This window comes from Aptenodytes patagonicus, chromosome 2, assembly GCF_965638725.1.
Source record: "Aptenodytes patagonicus chromosome 2, bAptPat1.pri.cur, whole genome shotgun sequence".
Lineage (NCBI taxonomy): Eukaryota > Metazoa > Chordata > Aves > Sphenisciformes > Spheniscidae > Aptenodytes > Aptenodytes patagonicus.
This window is the reverse complement of record NC_134950.1, coordinates 166513535-166526586: the sequence shown is the minus strand read 5'-3', so window position 1 is coordinate 166526586 and position 13052 is coordinate 166513535. Positions and strand designations below refer to the sequence as shown.

Sequence of the window (13052 nt, the reverse complement as noted above, 5' to 3'; positions counted from 1 at the left end):
AAGTGGGGGTTAACGCTGTGCAGGGCATGAATGTCTGCAAGGCTTCCTCTGGGATGGTCGGGCTAGTTAGCTGCACATGCTGCTCGATTCAGTAACGCCGCTGTATCATCGGGAACCGGTCCAAGTTCCCGTTAAAGCACTGAGCATCTCAGCGATGGAAGATTACCAAGCAAAGCATATTCTGGTAATAAACCATCCAGAATAAGGGGCTGATAACTCCAGTCTGCAGGATGCAGTTAGGGCAGTTAAATGTTACAAAGTCTAGTAACTTTTTATGTACCCGACTTCATTGCTGCAAATACTAACAGGATGCTAATTGAAGTTCAGTTATTACTTGTTGTGTATGTATACAAATGTAAATAAAGCACTGGCTGTCAGAGGAAGGTTTGTACAGTAGCAGGTCTGCTGGGGGAGCGCAGGCGTGCTGTAATGTGACCAGTGGGCCGTAATGGAAAGTGGAATTTTCCTCTCTGCTGGCCGGTGCTGAAAGCTCTGCTGTCTCCAGTAATTGAATGGTGGACTACAGACCGTTCATGTACCAGCACTCTTAGCTGACTGTTGATGATTCTTCGTTTATTAGGAAACTCCTCATGCATAACCGTATGGTCTAGTGCTTAATAGATGGTTGGGATTATGAGGGGAAAGAGGGGACAACCCTTCAGTTTGCTCGGGATGTGTTCTTAATAAAATCTGGTTTTGTTTTCTTTTCAGACTTTGGCGTTAGTGCGTTTCTGGCCACTGGTGGTGACATTACCAGAAATAAAGTCAGGAAAACATTTGTGGGCACACCTTGCTGGATGGCACCAGAAGTTATGGAACAGGTGAATTGTTTTCCCTAGTATCCTCTTAGCTGATCTGCACCTGGAATTCCCTGTTGTCAGCAATGGCTGTATTTACTTCAAACTAAGATGATAATTTGGCATTGTGTAAGGCTTTCTTAAAACCACAGGATTGTCTTTGATTTGCCTATTGGAGCCAGGCTTGTACTGGGGAATGTTAAGTGCTCAGTAGGTTTTTGCCCTGCTGCGTCTCTTCAGGCTCCTACCTAAGGTGAGGATGAGACAGCTCAGCTGTTGCAAAAAGAAGATTAACCTGCCCATCCCTCTTGCCTAAATGTGAGCTAGAATATAAATCGTTTCACACATGGTAAATATGCACATATACACCTCAGTAATGTGCTCTTCTGCATTTGCAAACACGAGAATTTGGGGTAGCTAATTGCAACATGTTAGAGAGGGGAGTTATTACAGTAAAATGACATGTAGTTGACTTTATTCAGCTTTTTAGTTTCTCTTGGCTTGTGAGTATCCAGACTGTAATTACTGAGGAATGCTTGCCTCTCTGCCTTCCTCCTCTGCTCTTTTGGCTAGCTAAAAGATGCCATACTTCTTCCCGTCGGGTGGAGATATGTCACTTTTTGTCCTCTACTACTTCTAGACTAAACTATAGAAGCTTTGTCTGCATGACTACTGATGAAGGCCACCTGGAAACTTTGTTTAATATAAAATATCATTGCCCATTTCTAAGCAGGATCCACAAACAAAATTAGGCCACAGTCCTGACAGGGCGTTTGCAGTAGCTGTCTATTGCATTGGTGTTCAGTGCCATGAGCATTCTGAAAATTATCCCTCATCCCCTTAAAAACAGTTTGACAGAGGGCTGGACTCAGGGCTTGATTTTTGTCGGGTGTGCCAAGCAGAAATACAACTGACTATGAATATTTTTCCATTTTTCCTTTTTTCCTTTCAAAAATCTTTTTAACAAAAGTATTTTGGGAAAACATTGGTTTATTAAAGTAAATCCACCTTGTTACTTTTCTCCTTGCTGTTCACAATAAAATATTTTGAAGCTTAGCAGGAACTTGAATAAGACATCCACATGTCCCCCACCCCCCGCTAAAACAGTGGTAGAACTTTAATGCATTTTTTCCTATATCTAAAACTTCTTGAAGGATTGAGATAACTTTGGAGTAACTTAAATATACTATTGATGAAAGGCTTTTTTTAATGCTTGGCCTTTTCAGTGGCTCCCCATGGTGGCACTGAGGGGCTGGTGCGTTAACAGCATTCCTGCAACCTCCTCAGAGTACAAGTCTAACACTGCAGAGTACAAGACACACTCCCCAAGTCAGGAGCCATCTTTGCAAACTTGCTTCTGAACTCCTTCACTGTCATATATTTCTGGATTTTTTTGTTATGTTGGTTTAAAAATAAATAAAAATAGAATATTCAGTGTTTCCAAAACCAGATCAGAGTTGTCCTTTGCTTTTGTCCTTTGTGTCCTGTCCTGGTGCACAGGGTACAGCAGGCTGGCCAGGACTTAATGGTGTTGCTCCAGGCTCGTTGTGGTTAGGGGTGGCTGCAATCTGCAGGACAACAGGGAAAAAAAAGATCTTAAGGAAGGTGCTAAAAAGGGTAAATGAGGATTTTGGTGACAAAGCAGGGGTTCTTGATACAACAGATGTGTTTCCGAAGGAGGCAGATTTTCTAGGGAGCCAATACTTCCATGAAGGCTGCGCACATCTAACTTGTTGCAAATATTAGATGGTAAGGAGGTATTTTGGATGCTGATGTGAAATCCTTCAGTGTCCATTTATATCATCTTGCTGTCTTCCAGCAGGTGTCACTCTGAGCTGCTATATCCAACTCGGGGGAAAAAGGATGAAGGGGCTGCTGTAGGTTAGCCTTCAATATGTAGATGTTATCGACCCAATTCCATCTGGTTTACTTCAGCATCATTAAGTTCCTTTAGCATGTTAATACATGATAGCCTGGCATTGTCTTTTAATATAAGTTCACTCGACAGATTTATGGCAAAAATGTTGATGAGAAAAATAAATGTTGTTGATGTAAACTAACTGCAGGATGGTGACTAATATGTGTTGGACAGATGTCAAGATGCACTGCTCTAGACAGTTTTGAACTTCGTAGCTTTAATTTGCAAGCAGGATTATATGATATAATAAAAAAACCCACCTACTAAACAGTTAAATTCTCTGTGGGGAATGGGGAGTTATATGGTGTTTAGATGTGCTGCAAGACTAACTGAAAGATAAAGCTAAAAAACATCCCAAGTTATTCTCAAAAATTTCTCAAAAATATTCTCAAAAAATTCACTAAAAATAGTGTGAGGGGGGAAAAAAACCCCCAAACCCTTACAGCATATTTCTTCCTGCACTGTGTTCTTAAATGATACTAGGTATCTGTGCTTGTTCAGTTAAATGACATGAAATCTATTCATAATCATGGCACCCATAAACTGCGGCACTTCAGGAAGCCTTTCAAACCTTTAAGGCTCATGAAAATGATGCCTACCGGAGCTGATGAAATTAGTGCAAGATATAAACTCCTGTTGCCATAATAAATTTCAGTTCAACTATAGTATTATATGAAAAATAGTGCAAGAGGGTTTTTTTGTTAGTTTGCCAAAATTCAAGATCATCTTAAAGGTAGTTTGGGGAATGTTTTTGGCTTCATCACAGTGAGTGTCTTTCTCAAGCTTGTTAGGTTAGCTGAACACAATATCCCTATTAGCTTTGATTCAATATTCATTTTTCCGTAGTCTAGTGAGAAGAAATACAAACCGTTCTAAGCAGCCAAAAAGCTTTGATTTCTGTAGCTGCTCCTGAAGTTAGTACATAATGTCTCTCCTCTGCAGCAGAGAAGGCAAGTGCCAAAATATTACCTAATGATAATGAGGAAGTAACTGGTTTGGCATATGAAATATTTTTTCCTGTGCATGAGGGGAAGTAAATGCTATAAATTTTCCTGAACAAGTCTGTGTTTAATGTCAAGTGCAGAAGCTACTATTAATTAGTGGAGGGAAATGTTAGTCTGCAGACAGGAATGAGGGGCCTTTTACTGAGGTGATGTGTACTGAAGTTTCAGGATCGAGCATGTTTGCAGTCAGACTGATTAAGCGGTTGACTAAAAGTGTAGTGAGGCGTATGTCCCAAGGGGATAACAGTCCATCTATTAACTAGGAGAGTTTCATTATACTGTTTAATGACTCTCTGTGTCTTTGTGTATAAGTCGGAGCCTGTGTTAACCCAGTGCCCCTTTATGTTCTACACACAGAGAGGTTTATGGCAGAGCAGTCCTAGCTGCACAGTCCACCACCATAATTTTCATCAGACTATGACTTTTAAAACACCTCCTCAAAGGTATAAGGAGCTGGGGGGGAGAGGAGGGAGAAAGTGTTCTTTCCATCTCTTTAACACTATAGTGCTGGTCTTTCCAAATTTGAGGGGAAAGGAAGGAAAGGATGAAAGGATGTGTAATAGGCTAAGGAAAGGGATTGTAGTCTAGGATAGCAAGAGGCACATGCTAACATCCTCTAATATTTTTCAGGTCAGAGGATATGATTTCAAGGCAGACATCTGGAGCTTTGGGATCACTGCTATCGAACTGGCTACAGGGGCAGCTCCGTACCATAAATACCCGCCGATGAAGGTGAGCAGGTCTCCAGATACTTGTGCAAGATAAAGGATCAGTGTGTTCTGTGGGTGTTTCCAAGAATTTGGCCAGCATGCTTCGCTGAAGAGTTTGTCTTCTCAACTTGCACTTGTGGATCATGATGTTCTTGGATTTATCTGAAGTCACCTTTTAAAAATATGCCACTTAATCAGCATTGTTTGAAACTGTGCACAGTTCTTATTTAGATCCTGAGTCTCACCAGGGCCACCATTCTTGAGAAGAGTGCTGTGTGTTTTAATCCTGGAGCCTCTGAAGGCAGCAGATGTTTTTAGGGCTATAAATAATCATTCAGAAAATGTTATCTGGCATCCAGTGGCACTGGGATGGTGAGCCATTCCTTCTCTTGCACTGATAATCCTTCTTGATACCTCTCAGAAATCCTGTTACCAGTTATCCAAAAGAACATCTTATTTTGTTTAATGCCAACACAGTCTTGTCAATCACTGAACCAGGGTAGGGCATTTCTGGAAGTACTACATCAGTATGAAATAGCGTGGTATTGGCAATATGAATATTTTATTGAAGTTGAGGTGGAGGAAACGTTCTTGTTTAAACACTGACACTTCAAAAATCTTTTCTAAATATCTTGAACTTTGGATTGCTATGTAGTTTGGTTAACTTTCCCTATTTTCTGACTCTTGAACCAGGAGCTGCTTCCAACATGCTTTTCTTTCAGGGAGTCTACATCTTAAAGTTTTAGTCTCTTCTGCATTTCCCACCCTCTTGAAGGCCACTTTTCTTCTACTCCTGGGATGCATGCTCCCTCAAATTGAACAGGAGGGGGTGGAGAGCCCTTTCTAACCTTTATGGTTAGACTACTTACCTGGGATATGAGGCCTGTGGGTGCCAAGTCCCTCAATTGCAGGCATACCGTGGAGCAAGCTTTCCTTTTCTGAGTCTTAACTGCTGGAGTGCTATGTAAGGTGGGTGTCACCTCTTTAGGACCTGGGTGCATCTCCACCTCTCAATTACAATAGCATTTGGGAATCCAATAGGTCCTAACTCATTAGAACAGGGACATCTGTGTATCGCTTTAAATGTCAGGACTTTGCACTGGTTTAACTCTCGTAGAACAGCATTAATTTTAAGATTTGTGTCATCTCTGTGCAGGGACTGTTGAGTAGCTGAGTGGTTTAGAAATGCCATTAAAGTTCGTACCATATCAGTGATTGTGGCAGAGCAGTGAGGAGTTCAGGGAGATGTGTTGCTGATTTAGCTGTTGCTGTTTTCATTGATACTTCCTTCTGTGCTGCGATTTTTGGTAGCATTTTGCAGTAGTTTCTTCAAGCTGTACTTCTGTTTATTGTGTTTTGAATGCATGGGTTGTAGCTTTGAATACAAAGATCGCATATTTAGTATGGTGTGTTGTCATATGGTAGATAGAATTATGGGTCTCCAATTCTATTAGGTATGGGTTCCAGTTGTGTGGCCTGCAAGACGACTTCTGTGTTTTATTTACTGAATGTAATTGTATTTCATTGCAGATTAATTTTGTTACGCAGCAAAATGACCCATGCATTAAGTGACTCTCCAAAGAGAGGGGGGAAAAAAGCAGGGAGTTCTGTCATGGACTGTACAATTTCAGCTAGATTGATGGGCTCTTGCTGCCCTAAGCAATATAGCTGTTGAAAGCTATTTAAATGTGCTATGTGCTGCTTCCTTTTCTAAAAATACTCATCTGTATGTACGTGACAAGTGAAAATGGAAATGAGTAATTTTCTTCCTTTCCTTCAGAATATGAGTGATGTGAAGGAAATAATCAGTTTGGCTTGATGGGTGCTTGTGTGAGAAATGTCTTCACCTGCTGTCGCATTGGTATACGGAAGTGAACTCTCGTATTTTTTTATGTTGCCCTTCTGCTTTTACATTAATTTCTAGCGAAGAAATACCTGTAGGGAGATCTAAACAGAGCCTTTGAATCAAATGCCTTGCACAGCTGCTTCTCAAATGAGGAAGGCTGGTAGAAGTTCTGCTATGCTTACACCTTTAATCACACCAAACGGGCCTGAAAGCACATCCCAGCCTTGTGTTTGGCCCACAGACTGCACTGTGGGCCAGGAGATGTGATGGAAAACATTAGCATAAGTTGTTAGGTATAAATTAGCCTGGCTTCTCAAGGAAAGGAGGTGGAGGTAACGCTCTCTAGATCCTATTGTACGAGTCTTGAACCTCTCAGCTGACAGTCAGAATTTGCAGAGGTGTAAAGGTTTTGAAAATAATTGTTTCTACAAAGTTAGTGAATGCGGAAACCAGAGGGAAGAGGGAGACCCTGTAGTTGCCTTGAGGAAAAGGTAGGTGAGTTTTTGCTGTCTGGTGAGTGCGAGGAGACAGTCTAAACTGTAAGAAACTTCACCCTGAGCTCAGGCTGCCCTCAGAGAGCCATTGTAATGAAACAGTCCTTGTTGACTCAGATGCTTGATGAAAATGCTTGTCGCAAATACAGCATTCCCAAGATCTGTCTCAAACAAAGGCCAAGAAAAATCTCATTGCCAATAGATGTAATTGTTTCAGGTTCTAATGCTGACACTACAAAATGATCCTCCATCTTTGGAAACTGGTGTGCAAGATAAGGAGATGCTGAAGAAGTATGGGAAATCATTTAGGAAGATGATTTCATCGTGCCTACAAAAAGACCCTGAAAAAAGGTAAGAACAGGTAACACCAAAATAAATAATTAAAAAAAACCAACCCTAAAACAAAACTACAAAACTCATTGTATTCCATATTTTTCAAAGCTGGTACGCTCTCTGCCCCTCCAGCCTTTCAGTCACAATGAACACAGCAACCTTGCTGTGTGGCAGCAAATTCTCTTGGCTGTCCTTATTTTGAAGGATAAATGTCTGGCATCGTGCCTGGCCAGGGCACACATCGTCTTCCATTTGGGTTAATGAGAGTGCATCCCGGTCCACTGCGTGTATAGTGCCATTCTCCCCCTTGCCACCTCCAGCAGGTGACTGCAGTTCGTGTTTTGTTCCCTGTCAAAACTGCTCTGTGTTTATAAATCAGAAATTACATGTTGGGCAATATATGTTTACTTGCGAAGCTTCATAAATAAACTTTTAAAAATTTGCCAGTGCAAAGAAGGCTTTCAGTGTAGTTTTGACTTGCTTAATTGTAAGTAATATTTAGTTTGGGGGGGGGGGGAAATCAGGAAAAACACTGACAAATTTTACCAATGTATCTTCATCAATACAGATTGCTTAAGTGGCCTGATGACGCTTTCAGTCTTCCTTGTAACAGTAGCTTGACTACTCAGTGATGTTAGAAATACTACCAAGGGGGTGGTGCATATGTTGTGGCTCCCAGGATAGCATTGTATCATTATGTTATGGCATCGTTCAAAGCTGCACGAGGGTCCAGCTGTCTACGGCACTGTTTAAAACCCACAGCCTGTCACACAGGATAGCTCAGACGTATTTCTGTGGAGGATAGTCATAGCATTTGCTAGTCTGTGAAGCTGTTTAAAGGAGTGTTCATCCTGCATTAAAAATAGTGTTCCTTAAAATGCAAAGGTAAAGAAACAAGCATTCCCACAGATCAGTTTTTATATCTCTTAGTTTTCTTTTTTCCTTAGTAAGCAAACTAATTCTGGAAAGGAAAAAGTCCCTTCATAAAATAATAATAATGAAGACATTTTTTCAGTTCCCTTTTGTGACAGATCCAGGAACAAAGGCTTCTCACGCATCGTGAGATGGGATCTCTCTCTTCTAACAAGCTTTACACTTGAAATGCTTAATGAATCCGGTGGAGTGCTTGATAAATGCTGATAGCAGGGTTTTTTCCCAGCGTGATGTGTTTTTTCTCCTTTCTAAAGCATATCCTGTCCCTGCAGGTTAGAACGTGTGCTGATCAGAATTAAACATAATCACTTTGAATTGTGGCATACCCCTTCTCTCTTCTAAGCACAACTAACAGCCGCTGTCGTCATCCTGACTGTGGGAGCAGGAGGTCGGCTCAGAAAGAGCAGCTAGCAGAATCAGATATGCTTATGCATATTATATGGGTTCTCAAAGAGGAGAATGTAGTGCAATTGCTTTTTAATTATTTTTAGGGCTCCCTTGCTATAAGGTGGATGATTTTTGTTAGAGTAGTCTGAGGTGAAATAAACCTTGTGATGAATGGCCTTTGCAAGTCACTAATTAAACTCTGTTACTATTTAAGCACAGTTTGCCATGTGGGAAATGCTGTAAGCTGGTGCTTTCTCATGTGGGGCTGAGTCTTTAGAAAGCTCCTTCTAAACTGACCAAGGGATGTTTCTCATGTTCCAGTATCTATCCTAAAGTCTAACTTAAGGAAAAAGTACAAACTATTTTCCCCTTTTTCTATTAGACAAAGGTCGATCGTCCCGCCTGTGTTTAATAGAACTAGTTACACACATATAATCAAGTATCTCTGAAATAACTCTGTTACTTGCACGTGGCGAGTACTGCAGTCCTGCTGCAGGTGATAATCCTTCATTTCAATTTTGAGCAAATTGTTTCTGTGATCCTATCAAACTGAGGATGATAACTAAGAGACTCAAGTTCAGCATCAAAATGGGAGCAACTTCTACCCCCTGCCCCCAAGTTATTCACTGCTTTTGAACAGAATAGGCTTTGATCAGAATACACTGAGTGTTTAAAAGACTGCTGGTGTAAAATTTACTTGGAATACATTGACTGATTTTTAGGGGAATTGTGCAGGAGAAGATGATACCTTTATGAGATGCCATGTTACAACAAGCTGCAGCAACCTGGAAGACGGTTGTGTTGAAAGGGAGCATTTACAATTGTCTCTTCTACCTCTGTTTTTATTGACAGACCGACAGCAGCAGAACTCTTAAGACACAAATTTTTCACGAAAGCAAAGGTAAGAAAACCTTTCCTAAACTGATCTCTGCAGAGGCTGTGGAGAGGACTTTTCAGAAGTATGATAGGTATGGTGACAGCTTTATTGGCATGTGTGGGCTGTTTCACTTAGGGCCAGCATAGCTGAGTGAGTTGAATGGGTCATTGTGAACGACCAGAATGAAACCCCTCTTCTGTACCTCCTTGTGTATGCTGCTATTAAGAGAAATTATCTAGAAATTCTTGAGCATTTAAATGTCTTTCAGTGGCTTTTGGGGTTTTTTCTTCTCTTGTAATGGTGCCATTCTGGCTGCCTGTCCAACCATAAAGGTCTTTGTGGCAGTAAATGTAACTTATATTTTAGTAAACTCTATAATCAGTCTGTATGCAAAGCAGTGAATGAGGCCCACTGTGTGGAGGGCTACCTAAAACTATTTCACCCTGTGTTGCCTTATGGAAAGTGAAGATCCTGGGATACAAAATAGTAGGAAACTCCCATTTCTAGCCTTGAAGTGTGCTGCCAGTGAGCATTTATGTAATTACTTCCTGGAGATTAGTGCATATGCAACACGCAAGGTCTTATTGAGGGAGACAGACAGAAATAATACAAGGGAGAATTTATATTTCCATGGGAATGAGGAAATGTTTTCTGTTTGCTTATTTTTTCTGTGGCATGTTTGTGATCAAAATACATGGGTTTTATAGCAGAACACAGATTAAACTGTCAAAAAGATATCTGATACCTGGGATAGCACAGCAGCATCGCTGATTAATCAAAGTAGTTTTCAGCTCCCAGATTAAGATGCTTAAATGGAAGTGGCCACATCTAGGTATCTGTACAGGAGCTGGATGTCCTATTAAAGTTGACAGAAATCTAACAAGTGCAACCAAGGAAGTCTAGAGAGTGATCCAGTTTATGAAATGTAGAAGTTTGCTTTAGGGCAAGTTTAATTGATGCCTGGGCTCTTGACAGAATTAATTAGGTTTTCATTGTCCATAATGGGATTTTAGGCAACTGAATAGTCTGCATCTCTACGCTGGGTGCACACTTGGTGTCCAAAGTGACAAGATGGTTTACACATTGCTGACCTTTCTCCGTTTGGCTATGCGATTTCTGGTTCATGTTATACTTCATTGTGTGTAAAATCTCCTTCATGCTTTCATTAAGCTGTTGCAGAGTAACATATTAGCATATGTGGTGATAGAAAATTAACATTATTGTAAATGAGGCAATACTTAAACCGGCACCCGAAGTGAAAATGTGTGCCAGTTAACACTCAGTGTTAAATTACTTTCATACATCAGCCACTGCCAAACTGACAGCTGTAACTTGAGGACAGAAGAGTCCAACTTCTGTACGTCTATATTGAACTGTATATTTAGATACAGTCTGTGTTATGTAAAAGTATGTTTTGATAATGCTGAGAGCCACTTATCAGCAAGTGACAGTGTGTGTCTTGAGGCTCTCCATCCTGCGTGCAAGAAACCATTGTGGGGGAGTTCTGGGAGCACTTCATGGGCAGAGACGGCAGGGCTATCCAACCTCACTCGTGTGGAGTGAAATACCCAGCCAGATCCCGGTGCTAATGCCAGGGTGCTTGCCTGGCCTGCTTCCCCTGCAGCCAGCAGTTTGGCTCTGCAGTCAAGTGGTTGGAAAATTGTATGCTCAGGAGCCCACACGTTAGCCGGTCCGGAGTAGTTTGCTGAAGAGGAAATTTAATACAGTGAAGCATCACAGCAGTTTCCCAGTACTTAATCTGTTGTGGTCACTGCATTTACTTCCTCTCTAAACATCATATGTGCTGTACGTTTTTTCAGCCACTTTAAATCCTGCTGCCCCAGTTCCTCAGTCTTGTCACTCCAGCATAGAGGGGTTCCTGCATCCCAGCCTGCCTGACATCTGAGGTTTGCCTTTGACAGTTGGACAGGCATAAATTTAGGGGTGAGATAAAGCAAAGGGGCTGGATCCAGGTGGCATAGTATCTGCGAATGGAAGAATGCCAAATGTCTCAGCAGGGTATCAGATGCTGCAATATAATAAGTACGTTCCCCAGTAAATCAGACAGAATAGGATACAACTCCTCGATTCTTAATTCCGTATCACTTTGCATAGGGAAAGTGCCACCGTTAACTGAAAAGGTATTTAGGATGAAACATCATGTACTGTAGTCCAAAGGAAGAAAGTGGTTAATATCTTTGGGAGAATGGGGATGAAACATGTAAAACACTTTCTGCTAGAAATAGCTTAAGTTTCTTTATCAGAGACATTGAAGGAATCAAAGGGCATTTTCAGCAATGCAAATGTCTCATATTTTTTCTTTTGCAGAATAAAGAATTTTTACAAGAGAAGATGTTGCAGAGAGCACCAACAATCACTGAAAGATCCAAAAAGGTACTGAAAACCTCCTGGGCTCTTGCTGTTACCGTCGTACTAGTTTTTTATGCTTGTGTTCACATTTTTAATGATAATTACTGTAGTACAACATTTTCTAGATACAGAGCTAGACATTTCAATAAAATATTCAAGCACCCTGGCAGGTGATGCAACCTGAAGATGCCCTTGTGCTATTTCTCCTAAAAAAATCAACGGTAGAAACTGTCTGCTTGACATATCAGTTCTCTGTCTTTGTGCTGAGCAGGTCCGGAGGGTCCCAGGTTCCAGCGGACGTCTTCATAAGACAGAAGATGGTGGCTGGGAATGGAGTGATGATGAACTAGATGAAGAAAGTGAGGAAGGCAGAGCAGCAATTTCACAGCTCAGGGTGGGTCCTCAAACTCTGATAGCTCCACTGTCTCTGTTTTGTTTTCTAAATGTGGTTCATCTAAACATCCCTGGGAAGCATGTGGCCTTGTTTTAAGTATGATACACAGTAAGTTATCATCCCTCCCCTCAAGTTTGTAGCTGAGCGAGAGAAAGCAGACTGAAGGTTGAAGAAATAGTATTGATCTCTTCTGTCATCATTCTGGGGCACAGCTGGTCTCATTCAGGGATGTTGAGCATAATTGGGAACATGAATTCAGACCGTCTGTTCCCAGCTCAGCATACTAATTCACCTGAGCTAGGATATTCTTTTTGTTTTTAAGGGTGCTGACTGTTTGAGATGCTTTCTTCTGGAAGTGTCAGGAGAGGTTTTGTCCTACTGCCCTCTCCAGGATAGAGCTGAAATCAATAGGGCCTGTGCTTATGGCTGATATCTGAAACACACAGAGCCTGGTTCTGTTCCCTGAACTGGGGGAACAGTTCCCCTGTATTCTGTCCCCCTATTCTGTAACTGAATAGATTCAGTTACACTGAAATCTATTAGTCCTAGTAGAAAATGTTACGGCATCCCTGAAGTCACAAGGAGCGGTTGGTCTAGCACTTGAAAATCCTCCGAAAATCAACACCTTTCCCTCTCCCAACACATACACGAAAAACTCCAAGCCCAGATTAACCCCCAGAAACACAGAAGAGTAATGCATAATGATCAACTAAAAGATTACAGTAAATTTCCAGATTGCTGACTACTGGGAGGAAGACTGTGGATTTTGACTGTAATGGCTTGTCTGTTCCCTTTTCACTACAGCAGGTAGCTTGAAGTAGACTGTGTTTTAATCATTCTGTCATTGAACTAGTGAGACAGTGAAGGATTTTTAGAGGAAGCTTTTCAACATGAAAGGGAAAAAAAGCAGTATGGGTTTGAAGCATTTATTCCTTTACAACTTTAACTTTTCTCATTTCTCTTTCATTGGTCTTCCTTCTACTGGTGTT

General features: G+C 41.2%; 1 protein-coding gene across 2 annotated transcripts in view; it reads left to right on the top strand.

Annotated features, from left to right (window-relative positions):
• OXSR1 (oxidative stress responsive kinase 1) overlaps positions 1-13052 on the top strand; it is a 94560-nt gene that overhangs the window by 67151 nt on the left and 14357 nt on the right. For both annotated transcript variants that reach the window (XM_076331995.1, XM_076331994.1), the window contains exons 6-11: positions 712-821; positions 4350-4451; positions 6987-7120; positions 9275-9323; positions 11628-11693; positions 11941-12063. In XM_076331995.1, coding sequence (XP_076188110.1) covers positions 712-821; positions 4350-4451; positions 6987-7120; positions 9275-9323; positions 11628-11693; positions 11941-12063 — 584 coding nt within the window. The remainder of the gene's footprint in view (positions 1-711; positions 822-4349; positions 4452-6986; positions 7121-9274; positions 9324-11627; positions 11694-11940; positions 12064-13052) is intronic.